Source organism: Zootoca vivipara, chromosome 13 (assembly GCF_963506605.1).
Source record: "Zootoca vivipara chromosome 13, rZooViv1.1, whole genome shotgun sequence".
Taxonomy (NCBI): domain Eukaryota; kingdom Metazoa; phylum Chordata; class Lepidosauria; order Squamata; family Lacertidae; genus Zootoca; species Zootoca vivipara.
In genome coordinates, this window is record NC_083288.1 from 18,407,907 (window position 1) to 18,427,390 (window position 19,484).

Consider the following 19,484-nt stretch of genomic DNA (forward strand, 5'->3'; position numbering starts at 1 on the left):
AGCACCAACACTTTGAATTGTGCTCGGAAACATACTGGGAGCCAATGTAGGTCTTTGAAGAACGATGTTATGTGGTCTCGGCGGCCACTCCCAGTCACCAGTCTAGCTGCCACATTGTGAATTAGTTGTAGTTTCCAAGTCACCTTCAAAGGTAGTCCAAGCAGGAGATGACCAGAGCATGCACCACTCTGGCGAGACAGTCCACGGGCAGGTAGGGTCTCAGCCTGCATACCATATGGAGCTGGCAGACAGCTGCCCTGGACACCGAACTGACCTGTGTCTCCATGGACAGCTGCGGGTCCAAAATGATCCCCAGGCTGTGCACCTGGTCCTTCAGGGGCATAGTTACCCCATTCAGGACCAGGGAGTCCTCCACACCAGCCGCCTCCTGTCCCCCACAAACAGTACTTTTGTCTTGTCAGGATTCAACCTCAATCCTCTAACCACCTCCAGGCACTCAGTATGTATTGGGGGGGCGGCCCACAGGAGCGGTTGCCCCAGGTGCAAGATTGTTAGGGGGCACAAAATGTCAACACCTCGTGCTGCCTCAATGCAGTCTCTGGGCTCCGTTGAAAATGGCATCTCCGTGCAAACCAGGAAGGGACCTTTCCAGACAATGGAACAACTCTTCTTTTCTTACCTCTGCACTCTCCTGGGTGACACTGGCGCCATTAGGCCGTTGAATGTGCATGTGTCCATTCCCCTCCGCACCTCCCCGGGCACTGACAACCCACGCTACGCCAATGACAGCTTGTGCTGTTTTGGTGAGGTTGAGAAAGAGCAGCTTTTCCTAGGGAGCGGGAGCTGGGTGATCGGGAAAGAGGATATGCCTCGCCAAATGAGGAGACTCGTTTTGCATACAGTTTGTGTATGCAGGCATTGCCACCCCCCACCCCCCGTTACACGTGATCAACTCATGTACAACCATGTATATGCATGGCACCGGGAAATAAATAAATAGGTTCAAACCAGGAAATGGTGGGGGAGAGCTGGAGAGTCCTTGTGCTGGAGAAGACATCCTCCCCAGAGCCCAGAGAGGATGTCAATGAAAGCAGAAGAAGCCCAAAGAGACCAGAGGTGCCCCATGGGGCTTTTTTTTTTTTTAGGCTGCTCAGCCTCCCCGCCTAGCAGCTGACTTACGGGGTAGTGCAGCAGCTTTAGTTGAGGAGGGAGTTGTGTGTGTAGAGAGAGAGCAGGAGCCAGAGCAGAAAGGAACAGGCATTTAGAGGCCTTTTAGCCTCTTGCATTTTTGCATATGCGGTGCAGGGCTCCAGAATATAACCGCTGCATGAGTGGTGTTACTCCTGCATAAGACTGGTGTCTGTCCCCTCCCCCCTTCCCTCTGGTATAATAATTGTTTGCCCACGTGCCACTTTTCTGCAGTCGACCATGCTCGATGTACCGCATGCCATCAAAGCGACCAGCTAATTCTGTAAGAATTGCAATCTACCACAACATTTCTAAACAGTAACACAAATATAAACAATAGGCTCCTATGAATAAATGTTCAGTAAAACACTCGCCGCTAGCAAGAGCTAACGATAAAGAATAAGGTGCGGATAAGTAGCAAACTAGGGACCCAGGTGGCGCTGTGGGTTAAACCACTGAGCCTAGGCCTTGCTGATCAGAAGGTCAGCGGTTCGAATCCCTGTGACGGGGTGAGCTCCGGTTGCTCGGTCCCAGCTCCTGCCAACCTAGCAGTTCGAAAGCATGTCAAAATGCAAGTAAATAAATAGGAACCGCGTTTCCATGTGCTGCTCTGGTTTGCCAGAAGTGGCTCTGTCATGCTGGCCACATGACCTGGAAGCTGTAGGCCGGCTCCCTCGGCCAATAATGCGAGATGAGCGCGCAACCCCAGAGTCAGCCACAACTGGACCTAATGGTCAGGGGTCCCTTTACCTTTACCTTAAGTAGCAAACTAGAACACATATCCCAAACTGAATCTTGACTCCAGCAGGAACCCCTAATCAATAATGGACCAGGCCGAGAGTCGCCTTGCAGGACTTTCCCTTAACCCTTCTCTGTCCTGCCAACAGGAATCTACCCTGAGTGATGACTCCACCCCTCCCAGCAGTAGCAGCAGCCCCAAGATCCTGAGTGGAGCTCATCCTGAGACGACAAAGTGCTCCTACCCCTACCACACCCTGTCCCAGTCGTCTGATGAGGTAAGTCCCCTGGCAAGCGATGCCCTGGGTGCACCCGGGTCTTTAGAACCATCTGCGCATTCCCACCAATATCTCCCCCAGGGATGTGGGTGGCACTGTGGTCTAAGCCACTGAGACTCTTGGACTTGCCAATCAGAAGGTCGGCGGTTCGAATCCCTACGACAGGGTGAGCTCTGTCCCAGGTCCTGCCAACCTAGCAGTTCGAAAGCACGCCAGTGCAAGTAGATAAATAGGTACCGCTCCGGCGGGAAGGTAAACGGCATTTCCGTCACGGTGTTCCGATGCACCAGAAGCTGTTTAGTCCTGCTGGCCACATGACCCAGAAAGCTGTCTGTGGACAAACGCCGGCTCTCTCGGCCTGAAAGCGAGACGAGCGCTGCAACCCCATAGTCACCTTTGACTGGACGTAATCGTCCAGGGATCCTTTACCTTTTTACCTCCCCACGATCTGCCCTTTAATGAGGACTAGTAACCTTTCCCCCCTCTTGGATCCTGAATGCACCTGCCTTTGGCTCCATCTGCTGTTCTGAGAGCCGATATCTTGAGCAAAGGCTCACCAGCACCGAACCGTCTGAACAACTAATAAAATAATCAGGGCCTCTGAGCATGGGCAGAATGCACCACTCACTACCAACGACAGCCCAAGCTGGATGATGGTCTCTCTTTTTATACTGTAAACCGCCCTGCGATCCTCAGATGGATAAATTTAATCAGTGCTGTTTTTCTAGAAAAATAGTGCCAGAACTCATCATGAACTCATTCTCTTTGAATGTCAATGGTGTCCACCTGAGAGGTGCCAGAACTGGGGTGTGTGTGTGGGAGTCCTGAATTTAATGAATAAGTAAAAACAAAAACATCAATATGCATTATTATTATTAGTGCTTTTCTTCTAGAAAAAAAAGGTACCGGTACCATGTACCTTTGAGTACCCCCAGAAAAAAACACAACACTGGTTATCATCATCACTCATTGCGTATTCTCATAATCCTCTCTGCAGTTCCTGGATGAGCCTCTGAGTGCAGCTTCGACGTGGAGCAGTCAGAAAGTGGGGCAGTGGTTGGAGAGCTTGAACCTGGAGCAATACATGGCAGAATTTGCCGCCCAGGAAGTGGACGGCCAGCAGCTCCTCCTCCTCGATGGAACCAAGCTGAAGGTGATGGAGAAGAGGGGTGAGGGGGTTCCCATCCCGTTCACACTCCTGCTTTGCAATCGCTGCTGGCGGGATGGCAATGCTTTTCTGCTTATTGGACTGCAGAGAGCTTTGGGGTTCTTTATTTGAGCAGTGGCTGGGTGGAGAGCCGCTTGTTTATACCACTAAGGTGGGTTTGGCTCTGACGTATTCGCTAGGCTACGCTAGTAGTAGCCTAACTACTGTTGCCCTATGTTCTGGTAACCTCAAGGTTAGATTACTGCAATGCGTTATACGTAGGGCTTCCTTTGAAGACGGTTCGGAAACTTCAGCTGCTGCAGAACTCAGCGGCCAGGTTGCTCACCGGAGCAAGACGGTTTGAGCATATTGCACCGATCCTGGTCCGACTGCACTGGCTTACTAATTAGTTTCCGGGCCCAATTCAAAGTGCTGCTTTTGACCTATAAAGCCTTAAACAGCTCAGGGCAACAATGGCTCAAGGACCACCTCTTTCCATATGGACCTACCTGGACCCTGAGATCATCTTCTGAGGCCCTTCTTCATGTGCCCCCCTCCTCAAGAGGTCCGGAGGGTGGCAACACGAGAACAGGCCTTCTCTGTAGTAGCTCCCCATCTGTGGAATGCTCTCCCCAGGGAAGTTTGCCTGGCACCTTCATTTAGGCACAGGCAAAAAAAAGTTCCTTTTTAACCAGGCCTTTGGTTGATCCAACTTACATCCTATGGCTTTTTAAAACGTGGTTCTTGGGGGGGGGGTGTATTATTGGGTTATTGCTTTTATTTTATATACTGTGACCCTTTTAAGTGAACTGCCCTGAGACCTCCAGGTATAGGGCAGTATATAAATTCAACAACAACAACAACAACAACAACAACAATAATAATAATAATAATAATAATAATTTATTATTTATACCCCGCCCATCTGGCTGGGTTCCCCCAGCCACTCTGGGCGGCTTCCAAAAAAACAGAAATTCTAAAATACAGAAATCCATCAAACATTAAAAGCTTCCCTAAACAGGGCTGCCTTGAGATGCCTTCTAAAGGTCTGGTAATTGTTCTCTTTGACCTCTAGTGGGAGGGCATTCCACAGGGCGGGTGCCACTACCGAGAAGGCCCTCTGCCTGGTTCCCTGTAACTTGGCTTCTCGTAATGAGGGAACTGCCAGAAGGCCCTCGGAGCTGGACCTCAGTGTCCGGGCAGAACGATGGGGGTGGAGACGCTCCTTCAGGTATACCGGACAAATAAAATATAATAATGATAATAATAATAATAATAATAATAATAATAATAATAATAATAATAATATCATCCACCTTGCGGATAAGGTTCAATACAGATACACAGAACCTATTTTTTTTAGCGTTTACTAGCGAGCACCTAATTAACTTTTGCAGACACTGCGAAAAAGGTGGCAAAAGTTAACTAGGATGGCACCTTTAGAATTAAAATGAACTCAGGAACTTTCAACGGGCGAGGAATCCTAGGAGTACATGAAGCTGTTTTGTCTGGAATATTTGTCCATGTAACCCACTGAGCTGTCTACTCCAGCTGTAGCCAGGATGGTGCCGTCATCCCTGCTGGAAAGGCTGGCTCGGGGTTATCAGAGTCATTGTTCAAAAAATCGGGGTGGGTATCACTGTGACTATCCTTGGTCTGCTGTACCCGGCAGGGACTGTCACAGGGTCTTAGCTTTTCCAACACCTGCCATCTGATTTTAAACCAGTAAAGCCAGGGGTTGAGTCTAGGACCTGCTGCATGCCGGACTCTTCTTTCGACAAGATGGCATTCTAGGAGGAGAAAGAAGAGCAGATGTATCATAATGTCAGAGACTGGCAGGCCACTGGGAAGGAGGGCTGGAGTCTGATTTGGGAGGGGGTCATTGATTTGAGGGGAAATCGGAGGCAGGCGAAGTTTCAGAGCTGGAGGGTTGAGCACAGGAAAGGTCAGAAGAAGGGGAAGAAGAGGCAGGTCAGGTGAAGGAAAGACCAGGTACTTCCCCACCCTCTCCTGCACCATTCTCCCAGAACCAGGAGGGGACTGAAGAGGGAGGAGCAGAGGAAGTTTCCACTCAGGCCTAGTCTCAGCCCGTCAGGGGATTTACTTAAACTGGTGGAGGGAGAGTGGTCCCATGTTGCTGCAACTGCTCCATAGAGCGTGGACCCAGGAATAGCTGTCTAGATGCTAGATTGTTATGCGTAGGTATCCAGAGCGGCAGTGTTATCTTAAACAATAGAGACTTAACTATCTGCCATGTTCATTCTTTTGGCTGCAAAGTGCCCTTGAAAACACTGAGTGTCTGACCACAGTTTACTGCCTAGTTAAGAACCTCTTCTGTGAAGGTGGTGCCTGAGCCCAGCCTCCACTGCAGGAAGAACAGAGGAGGAGGCCTCCAATACAGAAAGTGATGCTATTGCTGGCATTCAGGAGTGCTAGCTCGGCCCCATGGCTGTGGGTGCCCGGGGCCATGAGTGCCACGTAGTGTGCACTGAAATTTGTGGGTGCCCAGCCCTTCATGGGGAATTTTGTGGGTGCTCAGGCATTCAGGGGCCCAGGGAGTTGACACCTATGTGGATATTTGTGTGTGTGTGTGTGTGCGCGCGCGCTGTAGAAACAAATTTCTGAACTTTGCATGTACCAAATTCTCCTGCCATGGTCCTTGTAGGCTCTCGGCGTCAGCAACTCTCACGACCGTTCCCTCCTGAAGAGGAAGCTGAAGGAGCTGAACGTGGCCGTCGAGAAGGAAAGGAAAGCCCAGGAGAAAGTAGAGAAGCAGAAGAAACTGAAGAAGAAAGAACGGGAACTGGAACAGAAGAAGAGCTAAGATAAATGGAGTGTGGGGGTGGGAAATACGGGGGTGACCGCTTCCAGGCACACGGGGCTCACACCCTCTTCACCCATGGAGCATTTCTAGGGGGTGGGTGGGAGGGATGGATGGATCATCTGCAAACTAGGAAAAGGACGAGGGAGGGACCAGAAGCAGGTGGCGCCCTGCCGGCGAAGGTTACGGGTTTGGGTGGGGGCAGGCGGCGAGGCTGAACCTGCTGTGGAACCGGGCATGACGGAGATGGCGGTGGCAGCTGGACACCACCGCCGATGGCAGAGTTGGGCCACGGAGGAGAAGGCGAGACCTCTGCCCAGTGGCGTCCCCAACCCCCTTTCATCACCTGGATGGTCCAACTGCATGTTCGGCGGGCCCACGAGCCCTCCTGCCTGCTGTGATGCAGGAAGGGCGGTGGCGCAGATGCGAAGCGAAGCCCCGGCCTTCGAACACCTTCCGATAACACCTCCCGTCGACTCCATTCTGTTCCCCCCAGAGGCCTAGATGTGTCCGCTGCCGATCGGTGCCATTTGGGTGTCCCCTCACACTGCCTCGTTCCTACGAGGCAGGCCACCGCTGCCTCAAGAGACACAAGCCACAGGTACACATGTGTGCACGTGCGTACACACACACATACACACACACACACACGTACACAATCTCCCCAAATGGAAAAGGACGAGATGAATGCACAGCACCACTCCCTTGTCTGTCTCTCCCCACTCCCTACCCCTGCATCCTCCCTCCTGAACAGGTTCTACATCCGGTCTACTCACTGACTTCTCCCCCACCACACTCCCACTGCACCTACCTGGCGACCTGCATTGCGGAGAAAGGGGGCAGGGGGAGGCAGGGACAGGCTCAGCTGAGAGGGAGAACTGTGCGTGAGAGAGCCACAGGTGTCTGGTGAATACACAACGAGGAACCACAAGGAATAAAAGAAAGTTTTAAATTGTTCCCAGGATGTGCCCCTATTTTTTATTTGCATGGAAGGGAAAGTTGCGGGGTAGGGGCTGCAAAACAGAAAGTATCGTCTCCAGTTTTATTTTACTGCTTTCCTTTCTCGTCATCAAAACTGCCGAGTTCTTTAGTGTGGGGGGCAGGGGGTGGCAATAAAAATCGCTCAGGGTTGGCTACCCCAATTTTAAAAGGTTTGCAATGGGAAAGTCGGCACAGATTAGTCAGGCATAGAAGCCAAACAAAGAAATAAAGAATAGAATAGAAGAATAGAATAGAATAGAATAGAATAGAATAGAATAGAATAGAATAGAATAGAATAGAATAGATTTATTGGCCAAGTATCAACCATACTTGGAATTTTGCTTCGACTACATTGCAATGTCAAGAAAAAAAGTACCTCATACAAACACTATTCCCCTCAAAATACAACAGCACAGTGAAAAGACCCCATACCACCAACTGGCCTCCCTTCCTACCACAACTACAGATTCAACAATTTGATGGCACAAGGGAAAAAGCTATTCCTGTGCCTAGACGTTTTTGTATACAGAGTCCTGTACCGACGTCCAGATGGGAGTAAATCGAACAAGTGATGACCAGGATGCGAAGGGTCTACAGCAATTCTCACTGCTCTCTTCCTGATTTGAGCGGCATACAGTGTCTCTATTGGAGGCAAACTAACACCAATTACCCTCTCTGCAGTTCTTACTGCTCGTTGGAGCCTCTTCTTATCCAGCTTAGAGGCTGTACCATATCAGACAGTAATGGAATTAAAGAGAATAGTTTCAATAGTACCTCTATAAAATTGGATCAGCGATTCTTGGGGCAGATTAAATTTCCTTACTTGTTGCAAAAAATACAATCTCTGGTGTACCTTTTTAACAATAATTAAATAAGTTGTTTATTATTTATACCCCACCCATCTGGCTGGTTTTCCCCAGCCACTCGGGGCGGCTCCCAACCGAACAGTAAAAACATGGTAAAAAAATCAGACATTAAAAAAGGCTGCTTTCAAATGTCTTGTAAAAGTCAGATAGTTGTTGATTTCCTTGACAACTGGTGGGAGGGCATTCCACAGGGCGTGTGCCACTACCGAGAAGGCCCTCTGCCTGGTTCCCTGTATCTTTGCTTGTCACAATGAGGGAACCGCCAGAAGGCCCTCGGAGCTGGACCTCAGTGTCTGGGCTGAACGATGGGGGTGGAGACGCTCCTTCAGGTATCCTGACCCGAGGTTGTTTAGGGCTTGAAAGATCAGCACCAACACTTTGAACTGTGCTCGGAGACGCACTGGGAGCCAATGTGGTCTTTCAGGACGGGTGTTATATGGTCTTGGTGGCCACTCCCAGTCACCAGTCTAGCTGCCACATTCTGTTTTAGTTGTAGTTTCTGGGTCACCTTCAAAGGTAGCCCCACGTGGAGCCCATTACACAGGTACATGCAAATGTAGCAAAGAGCCTTTTCAAAGCAGAAGAGCAAAGCTCGACTTCTTTTCAGGAGCGTTGAAGAGAAACGGGAGGGACACTTTTTTAAAAAATTCATTCCAATTCCAAATATCCACCCACCCTCTCTGGCCTTTCTCTCACCACCTCAGTGTTTCAAATGGCTGCAGTTGTCTTCAGGACCTCATAACTCCAGCTATGTTTTCTTGTAAGCATTTTTACCATTACCTTACCTTATCTAGATCATGGATGGGGGGTTGTTTTTATCCTGATGGGCTGGATCCTTATCTCCTCTCACCTCAGTCTATCAACTCCAGCAGGTGGCTGGGACAGCCCACTTGTCAGTTATCCGACACCTGCCAAAGTCCCTTACGCAACGCTTTGCAAGTACTCAACAACCAGCCAGTTGCCAGGTGGTTTCTCACCCCATATCCAGTTGGTGGGGAGGTTCTGCCTCTTAAAGTGCTGTAAACATTGATGTGCCAAGTTTTAATTTTAGGATTTCGTTGGAGAACGTCTAGGCCTCCCTGCTCTGCTCCTACTCCTATCAAAAAAGAATTCTCCTGGCCACAATGAGGGAGAGAAACTTAGATTTTAAGTGTTGCAAACCATGCCCTTTCTGTAACAGTTAAATCTCATCTCTTCAAGACTCTGCAGATCACACCCACTAAGAGATTTAGCAAAGTCTTTGTTTTAGCAACCCAGCCAGATAGGTTATTGTTGTTGTTGTTGTTATTAGCTTAGGTCTTGTGTTTCTCTGTGGACTCATAGCAAGGACACAGGCTCCTATAGCCACATCACAGTGTGAATTCCAGCCTGCTTTATTTTTAGAGCTGGGAAATGTCAGGCTGCGGTGTGATTTATATACGAAAAATTTCATGTATTTTCAAAGTCATGTGATAGGCACAAGTTGTCACTGCATGGGCTGCTGTGATGTCACTCAGTGATCTCACTACTTGCAAGTTCTGAAAAGTCTAAATAAGTTGATGGCTTAAGTTGGATGGCCATCTGTCATGGACGCTTTAGCCAAGATTCCTGCATTGCAACGGGTTGGACTGAACCATGATTCTACAACGGATAAGTGTGTGCCTCTTAGCTTCTAGGATCCTACCCACACAGACTGTCACACCTTGAACTTGCGGTATCTGGGAAGATACCATATTTTTACGTGTATAAGACTAGGTCTCCCCCCCCCTAAAAATTATGTCAAAAATTAGGGGGTGTCTTATACATGGGCCATCTCCCCCCCCATTTTCTTAAAACCGAGTCCTCCAAAATAGGGGGCGTCTTATACATGGGGGCGTCTTATCGGCGGAAAAATATGGTAATTTGGATCTATTATTTCTTCAAAGCTCAAGGCACAATAGTCCACAGAAGGATATCCACACATGCTGAGCACATGTTCCACGGTTATTGATTCTTATGCAATAAAGGATCACAAACACATGAGCTTTGCTGGCTGAATAAGAGGACTCATTTTTAAAAAATAAAAATTCCATGCATAGGACACTGGGAGTTTGGTGTCTGTAGAGAACAGAAGCCAAAGCTGCAGGGAACAGGAAAGCCACTTCCGCGCCTGCGACGGAAGTGGGGTTGTGGGCCGACCGACTGCACCACCGCGTAGGGGCTGCGAGTTCAGCCCCTACGCGATGGTAGCTTCCCGCCTGCGTCACCCCCGACCGGCCAATGAGAGCGGTCGGGGCGGAGCCGCCAAGTTTAAAGCTCCCCGCAGGCGGGAAGCAGCCCTCTTTACTTCCTTGTTCGCCGAGCGAACGGTTCACCCACCCGCCCACCCCTTAAAAAGAGGTAAGGGGACGCTGCTATGGACGTGAGTCGGTTGCCTGGTTAGTCAGCGGGCCGGGTAGGATTTTTCCCATACTGGGCTAGCCATGATGGGTTTTTCGCCTACCTCGTAGCATGTCGTCACAACTTAGGCTAGGCGGTTAGGCGTTGGAAATTTGCATAACATTAGGTGGAGGAGGGGCTGATTGCGTCACCAGCTGCCCTAAATTGGAGAAGTAATTCCGTTAAAGGATTCCGGGGGCGTTGCTTGGTCCTGAGCCTGGAGTTGCCTGGGCCGTAGGGCACGCCCCTTCGGTGGCCACAGGAGGAGCTCTAGTAGATCTACATCGCGGGGCTCCTTTCTGGTGGTTAACTTCTCAAGGACTCCAACACACGGGTTGGAGTCGGATATAGTCCGTTAGGTTCCAACGCCTAAGCCAATTCCGCTCAACATGCTTAATTAATAAAGTTGTGGCCTTAACCACCCAATTAAATCTCAATCACTGTGTCACGAGTCTTGATTACGTGGGAAGGAGGGACATTGCCACACAAAGAGCTCCAACCATCAAAGGGACGCAAAGCACCAACTCAAGACACACCTTGGGACCAGCGGCCGTGGGCGGAGACACAATGCCTTTGCACCGGGTACATTGCGTCTCAGAAACCTGCCCTTGCAGAGCATCCTTTGGCGTCCAAAGAAAGGACAGGAAAGGAGGAGTCCCTCTTCAAGGACACTCCCTGAACTGCTGCTTCAGCTTGCCCACGCCGGCAGGAAGAACGTGCCAGGACTGGGTGCTCTTCAGCGGCTTTGCTCCAGAATAAAAAAAAAAATCAAGCAAGGGAAGCCATACCTGGCAGCTTGCTGATAGGACATGTATTCCTGAGAGTGCCCCGATGACTGAAGGGTATAATAATAAAATAATTTATTATTTATACCCCGCCCATCTGGCCAGGTTCCCCCAGCCACTCTGGGCGGCTTCCAACAAAATATTAAAATACAGAAATCCATCAAACATTAAAAGCTTCCCTAAACAGGGCTGCCTTGAGATGCCTCCTAAAGGTCTGGTAATTGTTGTTCTCTTTGACCTCTGGTGGGAGGGCATTCCACAGGGTGGGTGCCACTACCGAGAAGGCCCTCTGCCTGGTTCCCTGTAACTTGGCTTCTTGTAGCAAGGGAACCGCCAGAATGCCCTTGGCGCTGGACCTCAGTGTCCGGGCAGAATGATGGGGGTGGAGACGCTCCTTCAGGTATACTGGACCAAAGTGCTGCCCCTTGGGTCAGAGAGGCCTGAAAAGAGACGGTGGATGGAATAGACGTCCCTGGAAGGAACAAGCCAAGAGCCCCTTTCCCATGGGGAGTTTTTCTTTTCTTCTCCGCAGGATGACAAAAGCAAAGCACAAATCCGTTACTCGATCCCCATCGAAGGAGCGAAACTATATGGGATATCAATGGCATGGATCTTTCTACATGCCCTAATGTTGCATCATCAAACAGTCTCGGTTTTTAAGCAGGATGGGGGAAAGTGTGTCCTTCAAGATGGTCCTGGGCTTCCAACGCCAATCATTCCTGGCCGTTGCTAATGCCAACCAGAGCCAAAGGAGCCCGAAGGCCACCTGATCTCCGTCTCTGAGATAATAGGGGTGGTTATTTACACTTGCATGTATTTTTGTGTTTCTTGCCAACGGAACAATCACAGGTCTCCTGAGAAGCCAGCAAGCCCCAGCGGCTCTCGTGTGTTACTGGACAGGCCTTTTGTTCACCAGCATTGCCCACTGGCGGTGTATGTGTCTGTGTGTGTGTTCCCAATGCCTGCTTGGATCAATATACAGTGGTACCTCTGGTTAAGAACTTAATTCGTTCCAGAGGTCCATTCTTAACCAGAAACTGTTCTTAACCTGAGGTACCACTTTAGCTAATGGGGCCTCCCGCTGCCGCCACCGCGTGATTTCTGTCCTCATCCTGAGGTAAAGTTCTTAACCCGAGGTACTACTTCCAGGTTAGCGGAGTCTGTAACCTGAAGCGTTTGTAACCCAAAGCGTTTTTACCCGAGGTACCACTGTACACAGCCAAACCTTGGTTGTTGAACATAATCCATTCCGGAAGCCCATTCAGCTTCCGAACCGTTCGACAACCGAGGTGCGGCTTGATGTTCTAAAACTGGAGCATTTACTTCCAGGTTTTCGGAGTTCAGTCAACACCATTTCTCCAAAAGCCTTCACGATGCTCTACCACATGGGAAGACTTTCGGAGAGATGATTCTGATTACTCAAACATAACCATGGTTTGAGCCAATGCTGAAAACATTCATCGTGCGCGCACATCTGGTGAATAGGTGGTGTCATTTTTGCAAGCTTTACAGTCACGTCCTAATGATGAGTCAGGATTTCTGCTACTTTCTGCCACATCTAATGGAGCCCCTCACTCTGTAGCTCCTCGAGCCACGAAGCACAGAGGAAAGAGATGAGAACAGGCAGCTTGAGGTATGATGTTGTGTTTCTCACACGACAACCCTAGCGGCTGCTTCTTCCAAAAACCAAAGAGGAGGGGAAAGCGCCATTACAGGAACCAGTGACCAAGAATCTGTCCGATGACCTGCATCTTGCTAGCTAAGCGCATTTCAGGGACAGACTCAAAATCTGAGCTTCAGAAGCACAAGGGGGCGAACCAAGCCTCTAACGGAGCATTCTTCTGTTCCACAATTCCTCGAAAAGTCAGTAAATGTGGGGCAACGAAAACCCAACACCAAAAAGTCAGTCCGCAATGAAGCAACGGGTCACACAAGCAGGGAAGTAGGGTTTAAAATTTAATGGTTCTTTCCCCCGATAGTTCATCAGCGAGCAAAGAATACTGTGGCATTTTTGTGTGTCCGTGGTTCCACCCAAAGAATAAAATAGATCTCTCTCTCTCTCTCTCTCTCTCTCTCTCTCTCTCTCTCTCTCTCTCTCTCTCTCTATATATATATATATATATATGCACATGGAAACTTCCAGACAATTCGAGAGCATGCCATGCAGGAGGCTCCAAGCAAAGGGTGGCTGGCAATTGCTTGGGGAGCCCAAAAGGTGAGATCAGGAGAATTTGGGGGAGGGGCGCAGGCGATTCCTGCTTGGATGAATTGGGGAAGCGACTGGGACGGAAAGCAATGGCAGGAGTCAGATGGGGACACTTTGCCCACAAACCCATCACCATTTGCTTCGAACGAGGACCAGAAATGAGGGACCCCGGCAGGAGAAGGGAGGAGGAATGGCAGAGGGAAGTCATGCGGTCTTTATACCTCACAAACTGGGCACCGATACTGCAAACAAGTGACTCCCGCCCATCCCTTCTACGCACCGTATGCAGCTGGTCGAGGAGACAATCTCTTTCTTCTCTGGGCAGAGACTCCCACTTGCTCCACTGGAGTTGAAGGGGGAGGCCCTCAACACTCCCCACCCCAGCCTCTCCTTCACCCACCACAACCCATTGAACTAGGCCCAGTTGCTTATGCCACCATGTTTTCCCCACAAGGCTTTGTTACAGCACCTCAAGCGACCTAACAGCTCTGTGTGGCCCCTGCAAGCATCACGTGGGAATTCTGCCATTGCAAGGCTCGCCCAAACTGCCCACCCCGTTCGGGGGCAACGCTTTAGCTCGCAGAGAATGGGGTGTGCAGGGTTCCCCCACACACACCGTGAAGGGAAGCACACCAACATGAGCCAACCCTTTCAGCCAATGGTGGGTGGACAAGCCGTTTGAGCGGGGAGCCACCAGTGAAATTCTGAGACCTCCTTCAAATGCTGGCAGAGGTCCCACTGCACACCCATGGTCTGCCTGCCCCTAATCTGGGTACCCATCGCCCACCTACCCAACCCGCAGTTAAAATGGCCTCTTTTTCATGTCAGGCCTCCCTAGCTGGGGAGTCATACACACTGGGGAAAGTACAGAATGTAACACCAGGGTTTCTGTGTACCATTCCCCCTCCCTCTTCTGCTTGCGTTGAGAAGCAACCCAGGTGGCCTTGAATTTTCTCAAACTTGCCTGCTCATTTCAATAGGCTTATCTGCCTATAGGTGCCACTTCCCCTCTGTCCGCCATGTCGGGAAATGAACACAGCCCACATGAGCCAGCTGCTCTGCCATCCTTTTCTTCTTGTAGACTCCCCCCCCTTTGACTCTTCTCTCAATCTTGTGCCCAGTCCTTTAAGCTCTTCCATTTTACGGTATAATAATAATAATAATAATAATAATAATAATAATAATAATAATAATAATAATAATATGGTGTGCAAAACACTTATGATCCAAACCACTCGTGGAAGGCAAACTCCAATTGGCTAGGCTAGAGGGCAATTCTGGGGGTGGGGCAGGGAGAAGGAGAATAAGTTCCATGCGGGGCTGTGGCAATATTTGTGAAGGAGATCTAGGCTATGCACTTCCAAAAATCAAATCTGAGAAGCTGCCAGGCTCCAGGGTTGCAGGCCAGGCCAGCCACGAGCTCTTGCGGAATGAGGTGGTTTTGTGCTGGTGATGATCATCTCGTCTTTCTCTTTCCCGCCCCAAAGTTTTGGTGCCTCCACTGAGGCCGGGCGTCAAGACACTGTTCCCTCGAGCAAGCAAAAGTCTCGGTCCTAGGTCACCCTGTACGTGGAGGTGTTCTTGGGCTCCGTACTGGGCACGCACCAGTCGTCGGCTTCCTGGATGGTCTGGTAGTGGCGCCAAGCCGATTTGTTGTAGACGGGAAGCCGCTCCACAGAGTCTGTTGACAAGGCCTGGGAAAGGGACAAAAGCAGCGTGGGACAAGGGGCTCCTGGAAGGGCCAGGTGCACGGCCAACGCGCCTCCTAATGGCAGGCTCCAGGTCTGTAAGTGCCCGATCCAGCCTTAGCGCACCGTGGCTTCAACCCCCTGTACCTGGCAGTGCCCACAGGGACCACCAGGTGATCCCTGTGGGCCCTGCAAGTTGGGGAGCTCACTCTAAAAGGGAGAGCCAACGTGGTATGCTGCAGATGCTGGACTACAACTCCCAGGATCCTCAACTGGAAAGGGTGATGATGGCCATGTGAATTGGACGCAGCTTATTATTGCTGCATAATGAATGTATCCCTGTATTATGCCTGTACAAAGCTCAGAGGGGAACCAAGTAAAAAAGTTGACTTTTGAATCCCAAAGCAGGGCCTGGCTCATAGTCTATACACTCTTACCCTTACACTCTGCGTTATGCCAGAGGCCCCAATGATGTAAGAACCTTGAGGAGGAGACGCTGCAGGAAGACAGAACAGCCTTGCAAAAGGAAAACATTCCTGACAAAAGGATTCTCTTATCAAAAGGGTATGATGCCTAGCTGCCGGAGACAGGGAACACACCCAAGGGCACAGGAGCCAGCCAGAGATAAGTAATTGACGCTATGCATAGACGATGTGAAGGAGGGGGGAAGATGCGTAAATCACCATTGTCCCCTATAGCCCTGTTTAAGTTACCCCTGCCTAAGCCAGCATGTGTTTACGCACAGGACGTGTACTAGTGACCCCCTTGCGTGCGTGACCCCCTTGCGTGCGCACATTTACAGGGAGGGGGAAAGAGCCCAAAAGAAGGGTATAAGGGAGCTTTGCAATTTGTGTTTCTTTACTCTTGTCGTGGAACTAACCACCTTGAGTCTCTTATTAATAAGAAATTAAATTCTTTCTCTGGAACTCAACCCCGGTGTCGTTTTGACTATCTTTGTCCTGCCTGGGGCAACTTAAAGGACCCTTAGTGGCTGATAAGGCTACACAACCACTGGCGAAACTGGCTCAGGGAGATGGCCATAGTAGCAGTATAGATTTTTTCCAATGCCAGGTTGTATCTTTGGGGTGTGTGTGTGTGTGTGTGTGTGTGTGTGTGTGTTTTAAAAGGTATGTGTGGGGAGGGAGAGACAGAAAAAGCAACAGCCTTCCCACAGTTCCTATTTTAATAGCAACAGGAGGCTCATATGGAGTTCTTGTGCAGGGTCAACGGCCGAAGGATGGTCACAAAAACTCCCGTAGAGGTTCTTCCTAACCCAAACATGCATCCGAAACAAAGGTCCTCTTAGCCCGGGCTTCTTTTGGAATTCACAGTGACCCTTCAGGGCTTTCAGAAGAAGCCGCCGACAGGAAAAGAAACACATGTGGCAAAGCTAACGCCCGTCCACCTGACCAGAAATGTTACATTCAAAGATCTGCTGCTGGCCGGGCAACCCAGGAAGTTGGAAGAGGATTCCACCAAGCAGCGGAGTCAGGGGCTCACAGCCAACAGGAGGCGAGTTTCCCTACCACGCCCACTTTCGTAGCTACTACGAGGCAATGACCCAACGGATGTCACTCGTGGACTCTTTGCCCCTGATTTTGTTCCAAGGCAAATGACCTCAAGAGCATGAAGTGCAAAAGTCCTTGGGCTCAGCTGAGCTACTCCAAAGTGGATGGCCTGCAGAGCAAACATCCCTAAGCTTTCGTTTCGAACGTGTGTTACGATTTTCATTACCTGGCCGCGTTTACCACGCCACTGCATCTTTGTGGTTTAAAATTTTTACCTGAGAAATATTGTTTCAATATGCTTTTAATACAGTGGTACCTCTACTTGCGAATAACTGTACTTACGAATGTTTCTACTTACGAACGGAGCTCCGTCCGCCATCTTGGATGCGGTTTAGGTAGGATTTTTTCTACTTACGAATTTTTAGACAGGGTTGCTTCGACTTACGGATTTTTTCTCCCAATGCATTCCTATGGGATTCGACTTACATTTTTTTCGACTTATGAATGTGCGTTCGGAACGCATTAAATGTGTAAGTAGAGGTACCACTGGATTTTAAATTGCGGCAACCTGCGCCCTGGGACCTTAGGATGAACAGTGGGGTAAAGAACCCAAAGTGATAATAACAGCTACCGGTACTACAGCCCATGTCGGAGAGATCCACAAAAAGACAAAGCAGTTAAAAAGAACATTCATCTCTCCCGAGAAGCAGGAAAGGAATGGATCCTCAATGGGTCAATTAAGAAACCAGATCGGCACTCAAGAGAAGGAAGTCACATTTGCGGGTAGGAGAAGGAAGACAAGGACGAGACCCAACTCACCTTCAAATAGATGACAGCATCAGTCCCAAACCCCTCCATGGAGAAGAGCTGAAGGTCACCTTGGAAATACTTAGCGTAGAGTCTGGAAATTGGCAAGCCATACCCAAAGCCAGCCTGGTTTTAGCAGGAGGGAAGGACAGGAATGTGGTTAGAAACGGGTCTCCTCTCTCTCTCTCTCCCACACACCACTCTGAGCCCAGTTAAGAGCACATACCAGGGGCGTCCCTCCAGTCCCCAGCTCTGGCTTGGGTGCTGTGGAATACATATAGCTGAAGAGCCGCTCTATCTTGCGCAGAGGGACCCCACCTCCGCGGTCGCTCATCTGCTCCAAGACAGGGAGGGGAAATAGCATCAATTGTGATGGGGTAGGGGGGCAGTTACTGCCGCTAGACAATTTCCTTCTGAAACTCCTCCCTTCCCAGCCTCCCCGCTTACCCTGATGGAGAGGTCTTCTTGGCCCAGCGACACCATCACCTTGATGGGCGGTAACGTGAGGCTGGACTCGTGGCTTTCTACGGTGGCTCTCATGGCATTCTGGAAGACAACGGACAAACCACGTCTCACCTAGCCAGACTTTTCTAAACCAGACCTCCCTGCCCCACTGGGTTGAATATTTCAGCTTTCAAATTCCAAAAAAAGTTGCAACAAGACTAGGGTTGCCAGACTCAATAGAGGACAGGACTTCTGTGCCTTTAATTGCCCTGCTCTCTTTTGAGTCTGGAAACCTTAAAGAGAAACCAGCAGACCCTTTGCTTGGAAATTAAACAAAGGGTCTGCTGGTTTCTCTTTCAGGTTTCCAGACTCAAAAGAGAGCAGGGCAATTAAAGGCACAGAAGTCCTGTCCTGTGTTGAGTCTGGCAACCCTAAACAAGATTTGGGCATTCAAAAGACACTTTGGTTGAATTAATATAATTTAGCATTGCTCGGTAAGTAAACTGCAGGTAAAATTGCATAGAAATCATTAAAAATGATCCCCAAGTCCTTGCAGTTATATGTCATTATTATTAGTTAGCATTAACTGACATTTTCAGAAGGTAAAATCAAAATTACTTGGTTTTCTAAAAGCAGCTGAGGTGATTCTTCATCAAACCTAGACTTACCAAGCTAAATGCTGTCCAACCACAAAAGTAACAGAAGACTGGAATTCCTCACACCCCAAAGCATATTTTTAAGACCCTTCGCTGAATAAATTTGGAAGAATTAAGCTTCACGCCCCTAAAAGGGCACACCCAACTGCCATAGGTTTGCTTCCTGCAGTTAGAATGTACTGCAGCAGTCGGCCATTAAGGATGACAAGGAAATGCATGCTGGGGGAAAAATGGCCGACTGTCATCAAGGCAATGCAAGCAGGCCCGTTCCAACAGCTCGCTATGGATCCACGAAGGGATTAGGATTCCGCTTCCCATGCCAGAATACACAACAAAAAGAGAGACTTCCAATGATTGGTATTAGTAACTGTATTATAATTTGGCATTGCTACAACGAGGCTATTATTGGACTGTAATAAATAGATAAATAATAATTATTATTTATGTCCCACCCATCTGGCTGCGTTTTCCCAGCCACTCTGGGCGGCTCCCAACACAATACTAATAATAATTTTAAAAGCGATAAAACACCTATCATTAAAAACTTCCCTAAACAGGGCTGCCTTCAGATGTCTTCTAAAAGTCAGAGAGTAGTTTATTTCCTTGACATCTGATAGGAGGCCGTTCCACAGGGCGGGCGCCACTACCGAGAAGGCCCTCTGCCTGGTTCCCTGTAACCGCCAGAAGGCCCTCAGAGCTGGATTTCAGTGTTTTGGCTGAACGATGGGGGTGGAGACAATCCTTCAGGTATCATTATTATCAAAACCACAGGGAAGAGTTACCTTGAACAGCTCGAAGAGCATGTGGTACAGGTGAGATGGGACATAGACCATGTGGATGGACTGGTCGGGGTGGTTAGCTAGGAAGCAGGAGAGGAGAGGAGGTCATTGAAAGCACAGCTGCTGTTCTCTACCTTCCCTTCCACCAACCCGCCACGTGCAAGTCGCCCATGCTTCCTGCTGCATTTACCTGCCAGTTTTCAGAAATGCTGCTTTATCCACACAGATTCCATG

General features: G+C 49.5%; 2 protein-coding genes across 4 annotated transcripts in view; one reads left to right on the plus strand and one right to left on the minus strand.

Moving 5' to 3' along the window:
- The window catches only part of SAMD14 (sterile alpha motif domain containing 14), a 28,366-nt gene extending 22,162 nt beyond the window's left edge, over positions 1-6,204 (plus strand). Inside the window, exons 7-9 of the mRNA XM_035134350.2 lie at positions 2,037-2,165; positions 3,163-3,318; positions 5,978-6,204. Coding sequence (XP_034990241.2) covers positions 2,037-2,165; positions 3,163-3,318; positions 5,978-6,136 — 444 coding nt within the window. The 3' untranslated portion in view covers positions 6,137-6,204. The remainder of the gene's footprint in view (positions 1-2,036; positions 2,166-3,162; positions 3,319-5,977) is intronic.
- Positions 6,205-14,549: 8,345 nt separating this feature from the next.
- PDK2 (pyruvate dehydrogenase kinase 2) overlaps positions 14,550-19,484 on the minus strand; it is a 29,649-nt gene continuing 24,714 nt past the window's right edge. For 2 of the 3 annotated variants that reach the window (XM_035134352.2, XM_035134351.2), the window contains 5 exons: positions 19,254-19,330; positions 17,819-17,917; positions 17,598-17,705; positions 17,384-17,497; positions 14,550-15,062 (listed from right to left, as the gene is read on the minus strand). In XM_035134352.2, the coding sequence (XP_034990243.1) occupies positions 14,922-15,062; positions 17,384-17,497; positions 17,598-17,705; positions 17,819-17,917; positions 19,254-19,330 (539 nt within the window). In that variant the 3' untranslated portion in view covers positions 14,550-14,921. The remainder of the gene's footprint in view (positions 15,063-17,383; positions 17,498-17,597; positions 17,706-17,818; positions 17,918-19,253; positions 19,331-19,484) is intronic. The other variant, XM_060281421.1, reaches the window with a different exon arrangement.